Here is an 18,101-nt window from a genome sequence, read left to right on the forward strand (position 1 = left end):
AGCAGCTGCATGTAGAGGAGCGGGGACACGAATCCGGTTCCCCAGATTACGAGACTACCGCTCTTAACCACTACACCACACTGGCTTAGCTAACAGAAAACAGCCACAGAAATCACACTGACTAGGTAAGCGTGTGTAGTTAAATAAGAACACAAGCAAGTCAATAGCACTTAGATATTGTTCCAAAGTGGAGTGAGTTCAGGATAACTGACTTTTTACTTTTGACCTTAATTAGCAGGGACCCCTGAAACCTCTCACTGCTAGGAGATTGTGGTGCACATAACAATAGCATATACTCCTGTTTGTTCATCAGATGACCCTCTGATGTTTCTAGACAACACCTGGAGCCTTGAGTTGCCTTTTCTGCAGTGGAAACAGATCAAAATGTTAACACAGTACCCCAAAGCAAAATGCTTTCTCCAAGAGAAAGAAGCCTTCTGTCTTGAATCTAGCTGACACTTACATCACCTATATTTCCTTATACTGTACCAATAAGGCTAGAAAATATATTTGCTGGACCATTCTTCTGATAATTTCTTTAATTGAAAAACTGTGGGTGTATCTGTAAGTTAATGGCTATAGCCCAGCAAAGCACTTAAATTCATGAGTGACATGAAGATTTGAGCAGATCAAAGCAAATACCAACATATCACATATTTCTCCAACAGCAGAAATATTATGCATGACCACTAATTATAAAATGGCAGGTTGAGTTATAGGTACTGAGAAAGTACAAAAAGGAAAAGAAATTCATATTATCAGCAACTAGAATCATCACTGCAATCTAGATTTAGTGTTACCCAAGGAAAGCCAATAGATCCAATATTTCATTGCAAACTGACAAAAATGCATTTAACCTTACAAACACATGGCTTATATTACTTCACATTTCAACGTAGCTATATATAGGGCTGCTTCTCTTATAACTTTAATGCTACCTACAGCTAAAAGCACAGTCCTAGGTATGACTACTCAGAGGTAAGTCCTACTGAGTTAAATGGGACTTACACCCAGGTAAATGAGTATGGCATTGCAGCCTCAATGTATTTTGATCTGAACCATGCAAAATGTGATCTGTATATAGTTTTAGATTGAACTCCTTTTTCCCCTGGCTGCAGAAACCATCAGCAATACAATTTCCATTTCTAGATAGCCTGGCTTGTGGGGTCCCCCTTCCTTTGAGGAGGAGTAATTTCCAAAGCATGAGGAAGAACCTGCATTCAGGTAAATCAAATACAGACTTTGTTTTCTTGAACCAAGGCTTTAGCCTTGCATGAAGCAAAGAACATAAAAAGAGCCCTACTGGAACAGGTCAAAGGTCCATCTAATCCAGCATCCCTTTCTCACAGTGGCCAACCAAATACTTCTTGGAAGATCTCAAACAGGACCCAAGTGCAACAGCACTCTCCCCATTTGCAATTCACATCAGCCAGTAGGAGTGATCCTTCATCCTTTTCAAACGTCATACTCATTCTGAATGCAGCCCGATGCACAAGAGCCAAGCTTAATTGTCATGGAGCATGTGCTTGCCTCATGACTTATTGACATATTGCCCATAGAACATCCACAAATTGTTGACAGTGGCGGAGCGTAAGCAACTGCTGCCTGGGGCAGGCACACAGGCCACACATCTGTTCGGGGGGGGAGCAATGGTGCCGCCACTCTGTTCCACTCCGTCCCTGGGTCAGATGTGACCCAGAAGCAGAGCTGCAGCTGGGCAGCCCAGATGAAGAGAGAGGTGGCAACGCTGCCAACTCTCCTGTACTCAGTCCCCGATTCAGGCTTGACCCAGGGATGAGCTGCTGTGGCTGGGCACAAGGGAGCTACCTCAGCAGCTCCTTCGCACGCCAGAGTCAGGCTCCTATGAGACAGCAAGATGTGGGAGTGCCTGGTCGCACCCCCTCCCAAAAATGTGCCTGGGACCACAGCCGCCTCAGCTGCCCTCCCCCAAACACTACGCCAGTGTCTGCATAATACAATTTGTATCCCATATAGAGATATGCTTAAAGGGCCCTATCAATGCAATGACAAGTGTCCAATTGTTTCCAAATTAAATGAGTACACCAATTATAAATTAAAAACCATTTACCTTTTCTGTATCTTCTTCTCTTGCAGAATGCTTAACAAAGAACTATAATTAGGACGAAACTTGCAATAATTAGAGAGTAAGCATCTTGTTCTGTCTTGTAACAGTTTTATGGCTGCTGAAATTCTCACGTATCGTACATTTTTGTTTAAGCATCAACAACTGTCATTTCCTGCTCATAACATTTGACATTTCACACAAAAGCCCACCTAGGATACATGCTCCACAGATTAACTTCAACCTTTGGTCTGAGAGAATGAATCACATTTTCCTCATTCTGGAATATTTGAGATGAATTTGAACTTAATGTGGCCTAATCAGCCATTTAGTGAATTGCTGGCCAATTTAGCCATATCCTTTAAAGATATAATTAGTCCCTACAGAGACAGTCAACTTTATTTTAGTAGAAATGCTAATCATTTTGAATTTGGTCAGCCTAGCTGTCACTGTATGCCCTTGCTCACAAGCACAGTCACTGCTTCCCCTGTGAATGTACAATGACACCTCATCAGGATACAGGAGATAATGATCAAACTGGGTACAAGACAAATTGTACTTCTGCTCAGGTTTCTCCAGCAACTCGCTACTGTAGTGATAACCCAGAATTCCATGCTTTTAAAGCATTGACCTTGCATGCTTACTTTGGTCGTCTGCTTCACAAGGTAAACAGCTATTTGAACTGGTGATATCTGGTGGTTGTCTTGAAACAGGAAGCAAGGAAACAGTCTTCTAGAAACTCACTTCCTTTAAAAAAAACCAACACCATTGTATTGTGTTGAAGCTGAGGCTGCTCTAATTAGTACCAATACTTAAAAGTAGTAGAGGCATAACAAGTAGGCTCTCCCCTAGTTTTCCCTAGATATGGGGCGGGTTTTTCATTGGGCCAACAGCTTGTCAAAACCACATCTCCAAAGCTTTCAAGTCTATTTCATCTATTGGAACCATCACATGGAAGCCTTGGGAACCATTTCAGCATAGGTGATGTAGCAAACCATCATGTGTAAGAGTCATCTAGCACAAGGAATATACACACGCTATGTAGAAAGTCAGAATAGGGGTAATGAATGTTAATGGTCATCATACGAATCTGCTACATTGTAATGAAGACAATGCTCCTGCACAATATGCCAGATTAGTAAACATACAAGGATATTTAAACAAATAGGTTTTGTCACTACACTTTCTTTTCTAGAAGAGGTGTCTTCTCACCGAGTGGCTATAACCCTTAATGGCAACAAGCAACCCTCTGTCCTATAGTTTTGCCTATTTTTCTAATTAATGCTTCATTTCCCCTTCTGTTAGAAGCGTTTGGGGACAGAGGATTCTGCCTTAGTACTAGATGTTAGAAATACAGGATGCCTTCTTGGCCATTATTTTTTCTTGACTATATTTCTGAGATGAATGAAAGGAGGCATTTATGCAGCGGTACATAACAAAAGCAATCTACAAACAAGCACTTTCATAGAGCTTTCAGCTTTATTGCCTATATAAATTTCTGTAATCCAACAGTACCATGGAAAGGTATTTTGATGATTATGACAAAATGAAATAAGACAGTAACCCTGTGGTAACTGGAGGGACAAGATCAGAAATCTGTACATCTTCCTGCTCCCACAAGCATTGCTCTTAATATTGTAGCCAAATTTTAGATCCCAGCACACCAGCTGCCCGTTCCTAAACTAAATGTTAAGAAGTTAAATTATCAGACTCTCTCACAGCCCCACAGGGAACGCAGTTCTACAATCTGACAAAGCAGAAGCTGTTGGGGACAGCAAGAAACCCAGCCAACACACTTGGCCCAAGATACATCTGAGAACCTTATTTCCCACCAGCAAAGCTACTTCTCTCTTGAAAGCTAATGCTTTCAGTATCAAGCATTGTTCCTGCAGGCAAATGTCACACATTCATTGCTACAAGGAACTGTTCTCCTGGGTCCTGCTACCACACAGAGAGGAATGAAGCAGCTGGGCACCTTATCCCTGCCATCCAAGCTCTGACCATCAAACTCATTCCTAAATGGCTGCATCTGAAGATACTGTGTAGCATTTGCAAAAGAACAACCAGCTAAAATATTATTTCATTAACCAGAGTTGTAACTATCGAAACACCAACTTAAATGTTCTGCTTTTGATTGATATTAAATGAATATTAAAGGTAAAGGTACCCCTGACCATCAAGTCCCATCGCGGACAACTCTGGGGTTGCGGCGCTCATCTCGCTCTATAGGCCAAGGGAGCCGGCATTTGTGCACAGACAGCTTCCAGGCAAACCAGAGCAGCACACAGAAATGCTGTTTACCTTCCCGCCGGAGCGGTACCTATTTATCTACTTGAACTTTGACATGCTTTCGAACTGCTAGGTGGGCAGGAGCAGGGACCAAACAATGGGAGCTCACCACCTCGCGGGGATTCGAACCACAGATCTTCTGATCAGCAAGCGCTAGGCTCAGTGGTTTAGACCACAGCGCCACCCGCGGCCCATAAATGAGTATTATTACAATATTAAATTGATTTTTGTGACACTTCCAACATATGGATAGGTGTTTTTTTTAAAAAAAAAATTGTCTTATGTATTGTTGCTGGGGTGATACACAATCTATCCATTATCTTTTAACAGTTCAATTTATTTATCTGTTACATTTATATCGCACCTTTCCATAAAATATGCCAGTGGCAGCTAGACAGAAAGCCATCATGTTTTCATCCTGGTTTTCAAAACACCTGTCAGCTTTAAATACATACAGACAAAAAAAAATCATTGGACTTTCTTCACCATCAAATGTAGATGGAGCTAACACATCTGTGCCGTGAATTGCCCGTCAGACCCATCAATTAATCAGTGTGAACATTTTAAATCACAGATAAAGTTTTCATTCCTCAATCTACACTTTAAATCTTGATTTCAGCCCGAAAAACACATTAATTGCAATATGAAAACATAGGTGACAATTTTCTGCGCAGTCTGTCTCCCTGCCTCCTGCACTGGATCATGATGAGATAGAAATCTTCAGTGGAAGAAATTTCTGAGCATCTGGAAGGTAATCCTTTAGGCACTCGAAAACCAGAGCGTAAGCTTTTCCACAATATTGAGACAGGCAAAGATTGAGAGCACTTGCATATGGTTTAATGCCAAACAGAAAAATATTAAGGTTGCCCGCACCCTGCAGCTCTCTAGAATTTATGGTCATGTGCTCAGTTCTGTTTTCTTCGGGCAGAAAGGAATAGCGTAACACATGCTGATTGCTAAGAAGCCAGAGCATGGAAGAATTAAGAGATGAACCTCAGCAGCTTGCTCCTTCGCTTTCACTTCACGAAGTGTGTGTGCTCCTGTTATCCCTATGCTCCTACTAATCAGTGCCAGCAGCTTCAGTGGCAAACATCTTACTGCTGCTAACAGCTCAACAACAGGACAGGCAACTGGCAGCCTCTGGGCTCAATCTGGCCGCCAGCATTACCCCAATCCCCAAGACCACCACCCCCAATTATGCATCTCACTGCTCTCTCAGAACTCTATTCAGAGGGAGCAGATGAGGCGCATAATAAAAAGAGGGCTTTGCTAAAGCCTTCCTTGCTGCTAATGCTGGAGAGGAAGGGATTAGAAAGGACTTTTCCTAAGGCTTAGTTTGCTGGGGGGTGGGGGTTGCTGCCTCAATTTAAAAAAACATGTCCCTGTTAAAAATTAGTTGCTCTGCTACATGATATTCAAAGAGCAAGACTGTATACATGACATCCCTCACATCACACTATAGATAATCCAAACAATTACAAAAAGTAGTAAAGCAATGTGCTTGCAGAACTTCATGTGTTTCTATGTCAGGGACTGGCAGGGTGGCAAGGAGTGGGTGGCAGAGACCACGGGACCGGATGCTGACCCAGGGAAAGTGAGGTAGAGATTAAGAGGGTTTTGTACCTCCCACCAGGCAGGAGCCAGAGCTGGAAGGAGGGCAGGATGCACCAGGAATGGAGGAAGAGACGGCGCCTGAGAGGGAGTGGTGGTAGAATCCCCTCCGTGCCTTCCTCCGCTGTCCCCCAGGACCACGAGGGGCTTGAAGAGACAGTGTCATGAACTGGCTGGACACAGAGGAATGATGGAAGGCACGAGCTGAGGAACTCCCAAGGAACAAAGGCTCAGAGCCTACGGATTAGTGGTGGGACGACAATGAGTGGTCAGAGGAGAAGACAGAGAAGCCTTGTAGGTGGTATCGGAAGCTGAAGAGGCAACAGGGTTTAGCGAGCAGGGAGAGCCTATGGCAGAGAGGTCCAGAAGCAGAAGCTGAGGCAGAAGCAGGAGAGCAGGGATGCCAAGAGTTCCCCTTCCCTCCTGTTCTGGGAAGACCAGGAAGAGGAAGGAGCAGAGACAGGTGTGTCGGCGTAATCTCAGATTGCTTGAGAATGACCGGGGGGGGGGGTGGAGGAGCTATGGGGAGGTGAGGGCCACTGAGCAGGCCTTGCTTCTTCTAATACAGAGTTTATTTACCATATTTTTCCTTCTATAACACGCAGATTTTTTCTTCTAAAAAGGAAGGGGAAATGTCTGTGCGTGTTATAGAGCGAATGTGTGGTCCCTGGAGCCGAAAAAGCATGCAAAAATCAAATCGCGGCGCTGCACGCTGCACGGAGAAGCGAAACCTGAGAAGAGGAAGCGGCTGCTTTCCTGCATTCTGCCTCAGGGTCTTACTGCCCACCCTCCTCTGTTTCGTTGCTGTGTTTGCTGAAACGGAACAAAGAGCAGGGAAAGCCCCTCCCCTCCAGGCAAGCTCCGGTGCTGCTGGGGGGGAAGGAGAGAGAGGGGGGAAGGGAGAGAGAGGGGGGAGGGGGAGGGAGAGAGAGAGGGGGGAGGGAGAGAGATAGGGGGAGGGAGGGAGAGAGAGAGAGAGAGAGAGAGAGAGAGAGAGAGAGAGAGAGAGAGATGGCTGGCTTGGGTGGGGGGAAACTTTTGCCTTTCTTTCCTCCCTCCCGTTAAATCCCCTCTCCTGCATTCTTAGCCAGCTGCTTCTCTGCACACCCCTCTAATGTCCCTTCTTTGTTTTTCCTTCGCTCCCCACTTAAAATGTGGTTACAAAGCATGGATCCTCAGGATCTTTGCATTGGGTCACCCCAAATTCACCATCAGATCACATAGCATGTCCATGGCTACAGCCTGCACCAAAAATCACGCACCCACTGTTGCCTGGGGCTGCAATGGTGCAAAAATGTGGTTAAAAAGCATGGATCCACAGGGATTCTCAGGATCCTTGCATTGGGTCACCCCAAATTCACCATCAGATCACATAGCATGTCCATGGCTACAGCCTGCACCAAAAAAATCACGCACCCACTGTTGCCTGGGGCTGCAATGGTGCAAAAATGTGGTTATAAAGCATGGATCCACAGGGATTCTCAGGATCTTTGCATTGGGTCACCCCAAATTCACCATCAGATCACATAGCATGTCCATGGCTACAGCCTGCCCCCCCAAAATCACGCACCCACTGTTGCCTGGGGCTGCAATGGTGCAAAAATGTGGTTAAAAAGCATGGATCCACAGGAATTCTCAGGATTTTGGCATTGGGTCACCCCAAATTCACCATCAGATCACATAGCATGTCCATGGCTACAGCCTGCCCCCCCCCCAAATCACATGCCCACTGTTGCCTGGGGCTGCAATGGTGCAAAAACGTGGTTACAAACCATGGATCCACATGGATCCTCAGGATCTTTGCATTGGGTCAGCCCAAATTCACCATCAGAGCACATAGCATGTCCATGGCTACAGCCTGCCCCCCAAAAATCACGCACCCACTGTTGCCTGGGGCTGCAATGGTGCAAAAACGTGGTTACAAACCATGGATGCACAGGGATTCTCAGGATTTTTGCATTGGGTCAGCCCAAATTCACCATCAGATCACATGTCTGTGGCCACAGCATGAAGCACAAAAATTATACATCCACTGTTTCATTCAGAATGTTTTTTCCCTTGTTTTCCTCCTCTAAAAACGATGTGCGTGTTATGGTCAGGTGCGTGTTATAGAGCGAAAAATACGGTACTTACTCCGCGTGATTTATTGTTGGCTGGCTCCCTGACAAGACAAGCACAGCAGCAACCTCTGTGTACGAGACATTGTAGGTTACTTCTGTGCGCCCCATCAGACAAGGGTACTTAATTTGGGTGGAGACATGGTTACACTGTTGCTCCAACCATCCAGTTCAGAACACAAGCCTGAGGAAGGAATGTCAGCTACTTAGTCGCCAGAAGCGTATATGCATGTTCAGTGCACCTTAGGAGCTACTGTAGGTGTGTGCTTTGTCAATAAAGAATGAAACTACCAGTCGTTTGTCCATCTTGGGATGCGTGCACTTGGGAAATTCTCATTGGAAATGAGCATGTAGATCATACAGGCTTCTTTTTTTTACTTGATGCAGAGAATTGCGCGCCCAGGAACTTTCATTCGCATGCCTCAGTATTTCAAGGAACTTTCACACTGCATCATGGTTTGTCTCTTTGCCAACAACCCTTGAAAACAGATGCAGAAATTCAGTTGGTCTCATACCTGATACCCTAGATATATACCAAAATTCATTCAAATAATCTCCACGTTCAATGGAATTAACACATGATAAATCAATTTACAAATGGGATGCTAAACAGGCAAGTTAAACCAAAGGAGTCACTTTGCTTGGCTAATGAAATTTAAAAGGGGCACGAAAATAAATGAAGGAGTATATAAAAAGCAAAGAATGGCAACTTTCAAAAATCAATAATATGTTTTGTTGTATACCAGAGGGAGAACAAGGCTTTTCATGAGCTAAACTGCATAGAGATCACAAATGTGTGTTGCTCAACACAGTATAAATACTGGGCTTATATAAACACTCTTCATCAGCTAAGCTAACAAGTTTCCAAACCCTAACATAGTTAATCTAATTGAGTATTTCTCTAGTGAACTGAGGTTTATTAAATCTTAAATGCAATCTCATGTAACTATCTAGCTTCTGTGCTGTCCCTATAAAGAGGAATCCCATTTGGGAGAAGAGGGGGGAATAAGACAATCACTATGCTGTAAAAAGACTACATCAGTTGTTCTTTATGCATTTGAAAGCAACTCCCCCCCCCCAACATGTCACTGAGTGGTTGTCGAAGAAGAGCAGACTTTGCATCTAAAGTTGAGATCCCTCAAGAAACAGTTACCGCAAATGTGGCAAGAATAAAATTATTTTCCCCAACCCTACCCAGTTGTCTGATTTCCCAATTTTGTTTTTGAGCTTCATTTTCCTATCCTATGCTTAGGTGTCAAGAGGTCTGGCAAAAAATAACCCAACTTCCACCACAGGGCAAACAACTGCTTGGAAACTAATGTGTATTAAACACCCCAGTGCCCATGATCTAAGCAGACTGGCAGTCCTTCAGAATTGCAATTCATTTTGTTTGTTTTTGAATGGAAATATAGCATAGGTCTTTCACGTAATTGTCGCTGACTGGTTGAATACCGAGGAATGATGTGGAACCCCCAAGGGGGAAAAAGGCTCCGAGCTAGGGGATTGCTGCAGGGGCGGCAATGAGTGGTCAGAAGGAGAAGACTGGAAGGAGGTGTCAGGGCTTAGTGAGAGGGGGGATTCTGTGGCAGAAGCTGAAGCAAGAGAGGAAGGTGGCCAGGAGGCAGAGATGAGTCCAGCTGGAGAAGCAGCAAGTCCAGCAAGTTGGTTATTTTCTCCCTTCCAATGAAAATGAACACATACACACACAGAGAGAGCTTTAAACATTCCTCTTAATTTTTTTCATTTTGTCATATTCTAAGAGGGGTGGGGAACCTTCCCCCCCCACTTAAGGTCTGATTTCCCTTAGGGGTTATCTGTCACTGGTCACATGCTAGACGTGGGTGGGGATAGAGTCACAAGTGAGTGGTGCACCCATAAGAAAAGCCCTGCTGGACCTTCGAGTCTAGCATCCTGTTCTCAAAGTGACCAAGTAAATGCCTCTAGGAAGCCTACAAGCAGAACATGAACTCTCAAACGGCTTAAGATTCCCAGCAGCTGGTTTTCAGAAGCACACTGCCTCCAAACCTCTCTTTCTTTCTGCTACACCTTTGCTCGCTCTTTCTCTATCGGGCTAATTGTTTGTTTCACCTGCACCCTAGTAGGGAGGAGCAAAGTGGGCACAACCAGCGCATTCACATGCAAACACCCTCATTATAGGTTGCCTTCTGTGTCTGTGACACAGAAAAACAGGGCAGAGATATTTTTAGTAAATAAATATTACAGGTGTCCAGTTTTTTGTTCCACCCAACCATAAGAATATAAGAAACGTAACTCTGCAAATCCTGCAGCAATGAACACAAAACCAGTTCAACCATATCAATCTAGCAGTATGTGAAGGCGATTTGGTTATTTTCAGACTGGCAACTAACTCTAACATTGTTCCTCTTTTCCACATTATAACCTAATGCTGCAAAGTAAATTAAAAACAGGAACAGTTATCTACAGTATCCAAATGTACTCAAACTCTAAGCAGTCCCTTCATTTCCTTTTAAAGCTCTTGGGGTTCCTTCTCTGTCATTCCCATCAACTCATTTCCCTTGACTTTTTGCTATGCAAATTCCACTCCACAGTATTAATTGTGAAATGGTATTTGTTCTATTGATAAAATTGTTGCTCCTCACAGGATTTCTTCCCCATTGCTATTATATGTATAGCGCTGTATACAGCAGCTTTGCAAAGCCAATTAATTGCTAATCAGGAGAACAGGCAAGACAAATACCTCTGACACAGATTACAGGAGAGTCAAGCAATATTATCAGTGTTTAATACATGCACACTTTTAATAACACTTTTGCTACACGTGATATTTGCTGCACAAATATTTGCTGCCTAAGTCTCAAGTACCACATCACCCAAAGTTCCATGTTCTTTAACTAAGGTTGCTCCAGTCTCAAAAAGCAGGCTGATGGGAAGCTACGTATATGGCAAAAATCACCAAATGTCAAAACACAAGTGCCATAGCATTATGTGTCATACTTAACACCATATTCATTCAAAACCAAACTATTATCTGACGGTTTACTGCAAGTTCATTATCCAATATAGCTGTAGAACATTTTTTGTGTGGGAGATTGTAGAATGATTGCTTTAAGTTTTCAAGACTAGATCAAACCATTTTCATGGTAGCTGCTGCTATCAGCCGGTAATTCACAGGATACAGTCTAAGGGCGCACAAGGGCAAGGTGAAATTCTATTCACGGAAATACTAGACAACCCAAACTTGAAATGGCAGGACCCCACTCTGCTTCTTACATGTCAATGGGTACATCTCTCAAGACCTTAAGAGCCTCACCAGTCACTCAATATAGTTCTGGCCATACCAAAAGATAAAGGAACAGCGGACTCGTGAGGGTTAGGAGCAGAGGCAACCTGCTCTGGCTTGGTCCACTGCAGCAAGACACCTACCTTAGCACAATCACTATTTATACTGCCATCCAGATCTGGATGCTTCAGAGGGAAACTCTGGCATGAAACCAGCATGAATTTCTGGAATCCAGAAATTTAGTTCTATCACCTGTGCTTTGAATCAAGTTTACGGGTTTTTATCTCATCACATGCTGTTAATTAGCTAACCAACGCCAGGGTTGTCTATATTATTGCCAATACCATCTTGTTAATGGTCACTATAACTATTTTGCTTTAATGTAATTGGCACTGTCTGTTCTTTATACAGTTTCTCTGCCCCGCCCCCCCAACCTTACTCTTCTCCATAACACACACACAAACACAAATTGTTTCCTTATTTGGAACTGTACTTCATGGGTCTGAAGTGGACTCTAGTCCTTGGAAGCTTAAGACATAATAAATTGTTGGTCCTTAAGGTGTCACAAGACTCAAATGAAACACAGAATTGTAGAACCATTGTGTGTTTCTTTCCTTTTGTGAAACTAAACATTTTTGCCACCATTATTTAATGAACATTTTCTAAGCTAGATTGGTCCCTATTTCCGATAAATTTGCTACTAGCTACTAAGATGATCTGATCAGATAATGTTTGCTATTGTACTACAGGCTATTTCCTCATACCCTCCAAATATGACAGGGAGCTCATGCTTGAAAGGACCATCAACTGAAATTTTCTGCTTGGCACAGCTGCCATCTTCTGGTAAGACATAGACATCTCTCACTCCGACCTAAAGCTTTTAAAGCAGATGGTAAGGAAAATGTACAATTTCCTTCTAATTACTAGACAAGAGTGTCATCTCTGGGGTATGTGGCCACTAAGTCCTACTCTCTACAGCCTAAGTTTGGAAACGACTGAGTGATACCTCAGAAATAAAAATAAAACACACACCCCATTTGCTTTTTTACAAACGCTGTCAGAGCATCTTTCAGGCATGACCTTGACTGACTCTAGAAGCTTTACATGCTCTAGATTTGATCTTGAAAATGCTAAAATACTGCTAGTATTTTGTAAAATATAAACTTGGGCACCTTTTGGCAGAAAGGCAGATTCAGCATTTTAAATTACGCTAAGTCCTGACTCACATTTCTTTAAAAAAAATTAAAAATCAATAACCGGTTTCAAACTATCCATGTTCATGGAAGTTTGACCTATAATCCAACACAGTATGGCAATTAATATGCCATTTCATAAGATTTGCTAGATAATTTTTAATTTATTAATGTGATAATTACAAGTGCCACAGTTGTACATTAAGGAGACATGCTTTCAATAGTGTACCACAGAGTTCTCACTGCAACTTGTAGACTAGTTTTATAACCTTAATTAATTTGCTTTTCTTGAACTGACCACATTTCAACTGATGATTTCTGTTATTGGGATTGTCTACTTCAAGATCAAGCAGGCAACAGACAAAGCATAAAACAGAAAACAAAAAAGATAGGGGTGGTGAACCTGGCAATGAAAGTTTCCAACTTAGGCACTAGAACTCACAACTAGTATCAGAGCCAAGCCGTGGCTCAAATGCATCACAGTGCTTTCCTGGATGAAAATAAAATTAAGGAAAATGTGTCCTTGAGTATGAATAGCCTTCCTATATGGCTTGCCTCTGGTTAAATTGGGAAGGAAGGAAGAGTGCCCCATTGAGCTCAGTGGGACCCTGTATAGGATTGCACTGTTAGGTCTGGCTTCCTTTATCTCATACTCTAATGGCTTACACCACCTGGTTGCTGTTCACCAGTCCATATTTTAAGCTGCCAGCAAAGAACAACACATTTTGTCAACATACACATATATTCAGGCTCTGCTAAAGAGGGAGAGAGTTAAATTACTGAGAGACAATCTCTGAAGCCTACCTGAAGTTATACAAAAGGACGTGCAGTGGTACCTCTGGTTATGTACTTACCCTAATTTGTTCCAGAGGTCCGTTCTTAACCTGAAACTGTTCTTAACTTGAGGTACCACATGTATGCATGGTCATGTGTGAATTGAACATGTGTAAATGGGGGGTGCCTGTATGTGAAGAGCTTTCCTGAAAGGGTTTGAGAACAAACATGGTAGAGAAAGTATAGGGTGGCGGGGGAGAAGGACCTCTATCGCTTTACAGGAACAGTTTACTCAGCAGCACCATAGTGAGATATCATACCAGGGTAAGCTACCCCTGCCCTGTTGATGCTAAAGGAAAATGTAGCATGTGATTGATTCAGGAAACATTTGAGTCCGAGCTCAGAGGGGAGAACCAATTAAGATATCAAGTAGAGTTTGAAAAACAACACAAGTATCACACAAGTATCACAATGGGAATACAAACTCCACATCTATTCAAAATTAAATGAGCAGATTATTTTTGAAAACATTCATCCAAGTGGAATGTCAACTTTTCTCCCACAAGTTTGTGCAGGTCTATTATTATCCTATTCATCATACTTCTAAATCTGTTTACTATACTGTTTGAGACTGCACACGCACGCACACACAGAGGCAATTCTTATATAGGCATATGAAGGATGATATATTGGTATTAGCAGTCCACGTTAATGAAGAACAGCCCTCCCCCTCCAATATAACATCATGTAGTGCAATACACTCCCCCTCCAGAGGTTACACGATTTATGGGCTGTAGCAACAAGGTGCAAAAATGCAACATTAAGAAAGCTGCTGGAATCCCTAGTCTGAATTCTGGTGCTTTAATGAGCTGAGCTACAGCTATAAACAATCCTAGAATTGCTTTTAGCAGAGACTTCCTGGGCCACAAAATGTGTGTGTGTGTGTGTGTGTGTGTGTGTGTGTGTGTGTGTGTGTGTGTTTATCCTCCCCATTCAAGGTCCAGACATTACCAGATACTTGATATATACAGCAATACAGATCTTACCAGGAACAATAATGTCCTTCTTGGTGTGTTTATATTTTGCCTTCCCTTCATGGGACTCAAGGCACAGGATTCCCAGCTGATCTCTGGCCCATACCCTGAGCTGACTCAGACATGTTTCGCTTCAGCAAGATTATTACATCATCTGTCTTCAGGCTACAATGTGGACCCATTAACACTTGCATAGCCATACTTTTTGTATGGGGAAACCACATAACTGATGCTCCGGACAAAAAAGTCATAGCCAGAAATTCCTCATATCTGCATTCTGCCCATTTTCAAGAAGCTCAGAACAGCTTTCGTGGAGATGATTCCCACATACTGAATAAAACACGGCCTTTATGTTCCTCAGCCTCTACTCTAGTCTAGGCTGACTGAGTAAAAAAAATGGAGAAAGGTCTACACTCTATAAGCTTGCCCATTACCAAATTGGCAATGGCTTCCTTCTCTCAGTCGAATATTGCTCTGGAACAGAGCTATCCAACCTTTGAGCTAGTGGGTACATCAGGAATTTTGAGAAAGTGCTGTGAGCACCAAGCCCCAAGTGGTTGCTGTGGGGGTGTGGCATAACACAAAATGGCTGTTGTGTGGTAGGGGATAATGACTACCAAATGTCAAGAGAGCCACATGAAGGTGGGAAATCCTAGAATTCAATGAACTAAGGATACATTTAAGGGGTTACGTTCAATGTAGGAATGGCTAGACTTGAGTAAGAAGAGCAAATAAGTCTCACATGTACTACTGTGATGGCCTGGCTGGATGCTGTGGAGTGGTGGGTGACACCAGCTGGGGAACCCCTAAGGAGCACCCCAGGGGAAGAAGGTTCAGAGCCAAGGGAATTGTGATGGGACAACAATGAGTGGTCGGAGGGAGAAGAGGAAGCAGGAGGGGGTGTCGGAAGCTGAAGAAGTAACAGGGTTTAGTGGAAGGAAGTAGTCCAGACTCAGAGGCAGAAGCAGAGGCTGGAGTAGAAAGAGGTTAGGAGCTGGAGGGGCAGGCTGCTGAAGAAGCCAGGGAGTCTCCCCCGCCTGCTGCATCCAGCTCCCCTCCCCCTGGGTCTCTTAGGACACACAGAAAAAATAAAAGAGCAGAGTTTAGTTGTGTGTAAACAGTCCAAGACTGCTTGGGAAAAGCCCGGGAGAGGAGGAGCCTTAGAGGGTGGTGGAAGGCAGGGACTTTCATTCCTCGCAACTGCCTTGTTGGAGCAAGACCTACTGGGGAGAGCTGCTGGGAACACTAGGCCTGTGGTGTTTTGATTTCTTGAATAAAGAGTTAACTTCACTGACACCATGGTTTGATTTGGTTGCTAACCTACGGTTGAGTCCAGCTCATGACAACTGTGGAGTTTTATGGGAATACTTACTTAGACCTTTTGCAGGCACCACAGGAGGTAGAGTCAGGTACACTGCTGTCCACCGGCACAACACTGTCCACCTCTGCTCTATACTGAGCACAGCCAATGAGGAAGCAAAACAGTGGGCTACGATTTCTTTTTGCACCTACATGCACCGTGTAATGACCCTTAGCATCAGCTTCAAGGATCAAGGTCCATGAAGAGGCAAATTGCAGAACCTAAGGTAATACGGCTGCTCCATCCCCAACTCCCCAAACACAAATACTATTCCAGTGGGATAAGGAGATGGAAGTTTTTCAATGTTTATACGTAATACGATAAAGAAGATTTATATTATTTGCAGCATGAGGGAATATGCTACATGGAAGGATTAAGATCAGTGGCTACAAACTGGACAAAATTCCAATTATTGCTTTGAAAGAGAACCACACATTTGAATAATTGCCCACATAAATGGTTTGTGTAAACATTTTGGTACTACATTAGAGGTAGATTTCTGTAGCGTCTAAGTATGTGCATGTATTAAAAGACTTTGTAATCCTTACAACCCAGTTCTTGCTTATCCAAAGTCCTTCCAATAGATGGCAATGCAGCACCATGAATAAAATCAATCTACTGAAAGTTTAAATTCTGTAAATTCTCAATGCTTCAACAGAGGAATCCATTTTAAACTGTTTATTTCCACTGCATACACACTAGCCTATAAGGTAAGCACAAGATTTATAGCGTTCTGTCTAGAAACAGGACACACCATCCCATCAGACTGAAACCACAATGTTTAGGTAGTATATTGAATTTGTGTGTCCCAGAATCAGAAAATCACTCTCATGTTGAAGCAGAAACAAAGAGCCTATATATGTATGTAGCTAATTCATATATGTGGCTCATTCATCAACAGATGCCTTGTGAACTGCCAAACTGCTTCTACAGAAAATATTGAGGACCCTGTGGTGTTTGACCTGATTCACACATGCAAATCACCAATCAAGTTTGAAGTATGCCTGTGTGATTTCACCCCATGAGACCTTAGTCCTCTATATATAGGGCTAGTATGGACATACTGGTATCGTAGCACAATACTGGTGTCCCCTCTGCACTACAGCCTTTTAAATGCATCTGTTTGAGGGGGTTTATTGGTTGGTTTTGCTTTTGTTTTATTATGTATTTTGTGATTTCATTTCATATTTTTATGTTGTGAACCACCCTGTGATCTTCAGATGAATGGTGTAATACAAAGTTAATAATAATAATAATAATAATAATAATAATAATAATAATGCTTCCATTGAGATCATTTGTATTGTCCTTCCTTTCTTCCAATTTACCGTATTTTTCGCCCCATAGGATGCACTTTTTCCCCTCCACAAATGAAGGGGAAATGTGTGTGCGTCCTATGAGGCGAATGCAGGCTTTCGCTGAAGCCTGGAGAACGAGAGGGGTCAGTGCACACTGACCCCTTTCGCTCTCCAGGCTTCGGGCAGATCTCCGCAAGCCGTGGGAGCCCGTGCTGGGCTCCTGCGGCTTGCGAAGAGTTGCCTGCATGCCAAAGGCTGGGCGCACTGAGACTTCGCGCACCTCTCCGCAAGGCGCAGGAGCCCGGCACTGGGCTCCCGTGGCTTGTGGAGAGTTGCCTGTTCTGGGGGTGGGGGAAGCTCGGGCTTTCCCCGCCCCAGCCCCACACCTGGGGGGAAATAATTTTTTTCCCTTTATTTCCCCCCAAAAAAACTAGGTGTGCCTTATGGGACGGTGCATACTATAGGGCGAGAAATACGGTATGTTCTATTTATCCACAACCCCTACAGCTCCTGTGGCTCCCACAACAAAAGCACAAATACCAAAGTTAATATTCACAACAGAAAACAATTCATAAAACGAGCAATGATTTCTGCAAGTGCCATTCTAAGCACTGCCCACTGTTGCTTACTAGGAGCACCAAGGTTTATACACACATTCCCAACACACACACACACACACACACACACACACACGACTTAAACTCTTAAAAAAATCACAAATGCCTCGAAATGTTTTTTTGCGTAATCAAGTCAAAACTTGGAAATAAAATAAGCAAGATACCTGGTCTCTTGAGGTGCTAAATTAGGATCCAGAGAAATGGTCTCCATGGTAATTTCTACTTTTCGTACACTTCCAAAGAAATCAGTTATCAGAACATTTTCAGGATCTCTCTGAAACAGATCTGTCCGATGTCCAGGCGTAGACACACACAAACTTTTAGGGCACACCTGAAACTATATAAAGGAGGCAAATGTGCATTGGTCAAAACAGGTGCTTGCCCCAATACTACACTGGTAGGTGAGGGAGAGTCAAAGAGAAAACAACTGTTGACACTGTGTTCATTTCTGTTGAATGTAATG

General features: G+C 43.2%; 1 protein-coding gene across 1 annotated transcript in view; it reads right to left on the minus strand.

Moving 5' to 3' along the window:
• Positions 1-18,101, minus strand: part of PIGK (phosphatidylinositol glycan anchor biosynthesis class K) — a 99,966-nt gene that overhangs the window by 60,012 nt on the left and 21,853 nt on the right. Inside the window, exon 9 of the mRNA XM_083743109.1 lies at positions 17,803-17,975. Coding sequence (XP_083599235.1) covers positions 17,803-17,975 — 173 coding nt within the window. The remainder of the gene's footprint in view (positions 1-17,802; positions 17,976-18,101) is intronic.

Source organism: Podarcis gaigeae (genome assembly GCF_964106915.1).
Source record: "Podarcis gaigeae genome assembly, chromosome: 6".
Classification (NCBI taxonomy): domain Eukaryota; kingdom Metazoa; phylum Chordata; class Lepidosauria; order Squamata; family Lacertidae; genus Podarcis; species Podarcis gaigeae.